At 37.2% G+C, this 7,843-nt stretch overlaps 1 protein-coding gene across 1 annotated transcript in view; it reads left to right on the top strand.

The window, feature by feature from the left end:
• The first annotated feature begins 3,123 nt into the window (after positions 1-3,123).
• The window catches only part of RDH8 (retinol dehydrogenase 8), a 322,412-nt gene continuing 317,692 nt past the window's right edge, over positions 3,124-7,843 (top strand). The window contains exon 1 of the mRNA XM_044082506.1: positions 3,124-3,248. Within this exon, the coding sequence (XP_043938441.1) occupies positions 3,143-3,248 (106 nt within the window). The 5' untranslated portion in view covers positions 3,124-3,142. The remainder of the gene's footprint in view (positions 3,249-7,843) is intronic.

Raw genomic sequence — 7,843 nt, 5'->3', positions numbered from 1 at the left:
AAGCTGTAACACACCCTCTGTACTGCTTTCCTCTTTGCCGGTTTCATTTCAGTGTCTGCGGATACTGACATGATTTATTTTATATTTCAGTGTCCATGGACACTGAAATTCTGGTATAATATTAGAGCTATGCTCTAATATTATGCCAGTATGGCTTAGAAAGTGCTGTACGGCACTTTCTGAGGGCAGGGGACATGTTTAGTGCCTGTGCATGAACATGCCCTCTGCACTCGTACACAGATCGTGTCCATGTAGGAATAGAGCAACATGCCTTCATTAATGTGCAGGGTATCCTGCTGTTCTACATGGGTACGGAACGGTCTATGCAACAATAACACTATTCTTGCCTGGAGCTTCCTGAATCCCGGGGGATGTGTATTCTGCATTTTACTGTATGTATACTATTGTACTATCTAATTATTGTACATTGCTTATATTTCTGTGGAGCTTTTTTTCCCTGGGCCTCCGCTGAGAATGGGCTTCTGGCCCAGTTGGAGTTTCCTGGTATACAAATGTAAATAAATAAATAAATATAGTATAAAATAAAGGTTATTTTAAAGTAATCAATGTAGTATAATGCATGTTTCTTCAAAAAACATGCACAAGTGCATACATACACACACACACACACACACACACACACACACACACACACACACACACACACGCACACACACACACACACACACACACACACACACACACACGCACACACACACACGCACACACACACACAGAGATATATATATATATATATATATATATATATATATATAGAGAGAGAGAGAGAGAGGAAAAATAAGGAAAATTCTAGACAGACAAAGAAACATCGAGCCAGTCAGGGCAAAATATGTCAGTTAATGACAAATATTTATGATAAAAATTCATCAGTACTTAGATGTTATAGTGCAGCTGTCAACTGTATTAAACAGAAATATGGGAGCGTTGGGAAGGAAGACAGAAATGAAATCAGGCACACAAGTTATAAACCAGATGAGAACCTGCAGTTTAACTAAAGGTTGCCTGCCTGGGAGAAAGAATGCAAAAGAAAAAAAAATGGGAGTGTTGGAGCATGGATGGAAATGAGGTAAACAAAGAAAAAGAGAAGCAAAGAATCAAATCAAAAAGTGATTTAAGAGAGGTGCAAGAGAGAGAAGAGCAGGGGAGAAAAGGGTGGCACATGATTTTAATGAGAAATGATGGATGTTGGAATAAAGGGAATCTTTTCTGGAGAGATGTAAGAATCACATAGTCAGCAGTGCCATCAGCCAAAAATGGAAGCTGCAGGTTTTAATAAATTCCATAGCAAGCAGAAAGGGAAACACTCATCTTAGATGGTGTATGCAGTGGACAGTACTTGTAAATGCCAAATAAAATAGGAGTGAGGGTACTGCAAACTCCCAAAATACTTGAGAAGATATAGCAGCAATATCAAGAAAACTGCAAGATGAAAGAAGTGATGTAAGGTTAGTAATTTAATTGCAGGTGTTATATCTTGCAGAGGCTGCATGCACAAAGACATGACTTGGTCAGAGCTATTACTTACTATTGTCACAACGAACGTATTGTTAGACAGGAAGACCCTAATGCACCACCACTATCCTGCAATGTCAGACACAGTCTGAGATTTGTCCATGGGGCTAGCAAGAAGTCAACTGACTAATGGGAAGAAAGCTGTCCCATTAGTTCTGTCCAGAAGGAAGTACATGAAACACTGTCAGATGTTATAAACATACATTAACAGTAAAGCTAACAGACCCCCTCCTACAGCATACATTGTACCTTACTTATCCTAAATACTGTACATATTTTGTACATACAATCATTCATGCTTCTCAACCTCTTACTTCAGAATTTTACAACCACAATAATGTTAAATCCTATGCAAGTGCCTTGCTTTTATAATACAAGAAATATAATATATGTATTTTATTTTATTTATTGAGTTATTTATTTATTTTTTGTTCTGTCTTTGTCGACCGGGCAAGTATATACCTTTCCATCTCTTAGCTCATGAACTCTGGAAAAATGCAAAAATAATGAGGGCAAATGCTCACAATCAGGAACAGATTTAAAATAGTGTTCTTATAAACTTAAAAAAATTGATAGCACAACAGGTTTTACAGCTGAAGAATATTTTCTGAAATTCAAATGTCTGTCAGAACTTAGTGAATGCAATTTTCAGTGATTTGCCTGAAAAGTACAAAATATATGCGGAACAGATGAAAAATATTTCACAAAATTCTGGACAGTCTAATGAACTACTGGACAGTTCAGATAAAGTGCTTATTTTTTATCCATACAACATAGACAGATTATATTAGATAGATAGATAGATAGACAGATAGGAAGGCTGATACAAATATGTATACTATGCACATAAAGCACACTCGTCATGGTACATTTATCTCATGACAGTTATAGCGCAGCAAAGTTTCTGATTTTTTTCTTACTTCTTCCTAATATGTAGATAATATTTAAAAAGATTTAAGCCTCTCCACTGATTACATTCCAGAAGCCTGGAAAACAAGACTCTCTATTTCCTATATTCAGCATAATTTTTACAAAGTGTGCATAAATGGTGTATCTGTGCCTCCACTTAAAGGAATGCAGTCCTTGCCAACATTGTTTGAAAAATGGAATGTTTAATTATTTTATAATCACAAAAATTATACATAATTGGTACCATGAAACACGATTCATTTTTGTCTAGTGAGACACATAAATGGGAATGTTGCACATATCCTGTTACTTATAAAGCTACTTTTGATGTAACTAAATGATGTTAAATATTGGTATATTCAAGGGTACATCTTATCATATATGAAAATTACACTAATTTACCTTACAGGGAATAATTAAACTGAATTTGTGAGAATACATATAGTGGGTTTAACAAATCTCTCATTAAGAATATGCATTAATGAGTCAGAATAAATGTCCACAACTGAAGGAAATAACTGTTTTGATTAGCTTGTCTTTCACTGCACTGTCAGGGTATTTGTAAGGTCAACAGTGTAATAGCAGCTTAAGCTGGTCATGTGAGTGAGTTGCTTGGTAAAGTTGTGATCCTATTAAGAGTTGTGCATTTCTGGATCAGTGTGTCTCAGACGCACACTTGTGCACATAGAAGGGGCCAAGCATGGCTTGCAAAGAACAGAAAATTGTCCTTATAACAGGTTGCTCTACAGGAATCGGTCTCGCTCTCGCAATACAACTAGCCAAGGATACCAAGGAGCGCTACCATGGTACAGTATGTTGTATTCTGCTTTTTCCTAATGTCACCATCGTTTAGCTTTATAGGAAAATAATGAATGACAGGTAATTGTAACTAACACAACTGTCAAGACCAACTAAGAAGGTCAGAAGACATACTTTAGCGTACATTTATAGGACAGAATGAGAAAGAGTACAGAAAGAAACCTGTGAAGGAGACAGTTGAATTAATTTGGAGGAATGAAATGTGAATATATGGTATCTCTTTTTTTCATGAGGAAACGGAGTGAAAGAAAAGAGAATTGCTGTTTTTATGATCTATAAATGGTCCGAAAAACAACAATTTATGCAGAAACGTTTTAGTCCCAGTTTTTAGAACATAGTAAAAGCCACTGCACTGCTTTGAACTGAAAGTCTGGTGATCAGAATACAGCAAGTTAATGAAATCAACACTGATATGAATGGATTTATGAAAGATGTCAACAAGCATTGTTAAATGTGCAATTTTCCTTCAGCAGCTTATTATTTTTTATCCCCTCATTTCCAGCAATGTTGGTTCTATGTAACTCCAGCCTTCCACAATAGAGCTGTTTAGGCTTCCCACACACCACAGACAAGCATACCTTATATGAACAGCAAAGGCAGTTGGTTTATATCACTAAGGATGTTTGTTCCCTGTTTTCATATTATACTAACTATTAACAGCTAAGGTATGTACGCAACCAAGTATACAGAAACACAGTAAGTAGGTAACATCAACAAGTTTGCAGCTATGCATTTAGAAATTAAGACTCAAGTAGGGCAGAGACATAGGGAGGTGGGGGGAGCTGTAGCCAGTATCTCCCAGGATGCTTATCATACTCTTTGTTTTCTTTATAAGGTTACCCCCCCACTAACCTTGGGTAGTTTTGATTAAGCTCTGTCAACAGTTATAATGAATAGTTGCTTAACAATGCAAAGGGATCAGACAGAAAAGCATTCTCAGTTCCTAATGCTTTCCCGAGCTAACTTTGCCATTTATACACAAATTATGCAGCCAGAAATAAACTAGGCATGACAATGGTTCTTCTTACTCCAAGTGAAAAAAGTTGTAATCTTAGCAGGTCCATTCAGCTACAGAGTTAGTCTTGTATTTTATGTAGATTTGTAGCACAGAGCAGGCAATATGCTGGTGGTTCGGACTTAATAATCTCTCATGTAACTGATGGCAGGCTTGCTTTTCCTCACCAATTACACCTCTAACATGTTAGTAGAGCAAATACAGAAGAGGTCTCTCACTCTTTATCCCTCTCTGACTGACACACACACACACACACACACACACACACACACACACACACACACACACACACACACACACACCACATGCCACACACACACACACACACACACACACACACAGACACACACACAGACACACACACACACACACACACACACACACACACACACACACACACACACCACATGCCCTGAGATAATCACAGTCAATTAATAATCGCCTCAATACAAATACACACACACACACACACACACACACACACACACACACACACACACACACACACATGTGCGGATGCACAGTCAATTAATAATCGCCTCAACACAAATACACACAGAGTCATCAATAGCACATACGTGCATGTATATACACTGTGATTTCTTGTTCTTTTCATGAGCATAATACTCAGAGATTTTAGAGTTCAGTAGTAAATAAATCTTTACTCATAGCAAACAAAAAAAAGTTCAGGCATAAAAAGAAAACTAGTTGCTTAACTCCAAAACAAGCAGTAATATCTGTAGTCTTTTTTCAGTAAGATCTCTCAGAGAAAAACACATTTAGCAGTGCTAGACAGGCACTTTACCTTGGAAAAATCAAGAACCAGTTCCTTGGTCCTTCAGTTGTCTGTATCCCTTCACTAACACACACCAGTATATTACAAAATGTCTGCACTACAGCAGCTAGTACAATTCCTCTGGCTTTCCTTTAAAAGTAGGATACATCCAATTCCTTCCATAAGAAAACAGGCTTCTCTTTTACCCTCAGACTACTGCCTTCTCCTATATCAAGTCCCTAGAACTCCTCTCAGAATTACTCCAATGACTTGAGACAAGCAAATCTAACTCCATTATTGAAGGATAATAGTACATGCACATTGCATCAGCAGCCTTGTTCCTTATTTGTTTTAATACCTGCTTCCTACCTGAAAGCTGTATCTGCTTATGATCACACTCCCCGTATGCCTTTCTTCTCAAATACCACCCCCAGTTTTCAGTACCGTCCTTGCAGTTACCATGTCATCATGTCATACCACACACACACACACACACACACACACACACACACACACACACACACACACACACACACACACACACACACACACAAACACACACGCACGCGTGTGCGCACACACCCACACATACACACACACTCTCAATCTCCAGACACTGAAAATAGGAACAAAGATCCTTGAAAAACAGGAGCATTCCATTAAAAACCTGGACATCTAATTAGCATAAAATCTGAATACCAAACACCAACAGTCCAGCATGCAGAACCAACTAACTGCAACGAAGGCGAGCTGAATACCAAAATGTCAGGAGTATGATTAAAATTCTTTATTGTTGAGCACTTTTGCCTATAAAATATAAGACTTATCAGAATGACATTAAAATGAAAGAAAAACAATATATTACGTCCTTAAAAAGTCACATAGTCTAAATTATCCAATCAGAATCAAAGCATCAAGGTGGTACACTCCCAAGAGAATTTAAAGTTGTACCACTCTTCAGAGTCCATTAATGAAGTTAATTTGAACTCTCTTAGTGAAGCGTTTGTGCATAAGTACAATAGTGACGTTAAGAGTTTTAAAAGTATTGTCATGAAACACTGGGATATTTTAACCTGTTTCCCAGAAATTAACAGACTTATACCAGACAAACTATGATGTGTGAGGAAAAAGGAAGAATGGTATCAAAGAAATTTTGTAGAAAAACTCTTGAGCCATATTTTGCATGTTCCTTTTAGGTGCAGAGCCCGTCATCAATGTAAGTTTATGTATAACACAGAGCAGGTTAATTTGGAAGCTAGAGGACTGAATATTAAATCTAGGAAGTTTTAATAATTGTATTAATAAAGGAATGATTTATTTGGCTTGTTGTAAGCCTGTCCCAGTTTTTATGAGGGAAAAACTGAGTGTGCTTTGAAGAAGTGGATATATAACATACATGATACTGAACATAGGATAGATACCAATGCTCTATACAGACATATGAAAGTTGCACTAGCAGTGGTTTTACATTTTTTGTTTTGGATCAGAGTACTATGGGTATTAGGCAGTGGCGGCTCTTGCCATCGGACTGTAGGACTGCAGCCCTCCCAGCAAAAAGATTCAAGTTTTGGACATTTACATGTGAATAACAAAACAAAACACATGTATTATTTATTTTTTTTACAACTTGATGCATTGTGCTGTACGCGAGTCCGACAGACTGCGCATGCATGTCGAGTTCTGTTTTTTAAACTTATTTATTTATTTTAATTAGCAAACCAATGTTTCTGACTGCTTTACAAGCAGTCCGGATATGAAAGAAGGCATCAGTGTGATGCCTGGGAGTCTATGTGGGTTTAACCGCATAGTAAGTTGAAGGGGATTTGGACTGCCACGTCCACAGTCACATACATGACGTGGATGGCTGGATTGCTACTGATTGGTTCTTGCTCTCTTCTCAAAAAAAGAGAGTGAGAAACAATCAGTAGCCTGTAGCTGTAGCACACTACTTACTTGGATTACTTCTGCTACGGACTTGTCACTCGACTATCGTTTTTGAAAGTTTCACAACTTGTGTTGAAATTGGTTCCTTATCTTTGTTTTTTTTTTCGGCTTGCATCTGCCTTAAACTGAGTAGGTGTGCTTCCTCACGACTATAATTTGTGAAAGTTTCACAACTTGTGTTGAAATTGGTTCCTTATCTTTGTTTTTTTTTTTGGCTTGCATCTGCCTTGCTTACGAGCAGCTGCTGTCATCAAATCAACTTATTAAACTGAGGTAGGTGCCAGACTTGTCTTGTCAATTTAATTTTTTTTTTTACAGTATTGTCGAAGTATGGAGTGGAGTCTAATCTAAAAAAACAAGTGGGCATTCATCTACCTGTTTGCTATAACTGTTTACCCACATTTCCGTTTTTTTAGAATGCATTTCATTTTATCTATTGCCTCCTATATGATATTTTACTAGAGTTGCTATGACATAGTCATTTATCATTTATCCGTGTTTCTGTCAAAGAGTAAATGGTGCACCTGCTAAATATTTGAAAGGCTGTTACAGTGTCCAATTGCAAATGTTCTTTTAATTTTCAGACTGTTTAGTAATGAATATAGGCATTTTTCTCACTGTAGAATTTGGATCATAATTTGTGTACACAGTAGTACACCTCATATTCAGTGAAGTATTCTCTACCCGGAAAGGGTATAAGATTCATGAATGAACAATTTATTGCATAGCCCATTCACTTTGATGTGCCAGGGATTATTCCATTATGATTACTGACCTCTGTATCTACATGTAGGTAACTGCTTTGGTGTTCTAAGTTTAAAATGAATCCAAGCACTGTCATAAAAGTC

The sequence above is a fragment of the Protopterus annectens genome, chromosome 9.part0 (genome assembly GCF_019279795.1).
Source record: "Protopterus annectens isolate FY-2018-M chromosome 9.part0, PAN1.0, whole genome shotgun sequence".
Taxonomy (NCBI): domain Eukaryota; kingdom Metazoa; phylum Chordata; order Ceratodontiformes; family Protopteridae; genus Protopterus; species Protopterus annectens.
Note: the sequence above shows the minus strand (reverse complement) of the source record. Positions and strands in the feature narration are given on the sequence as shown.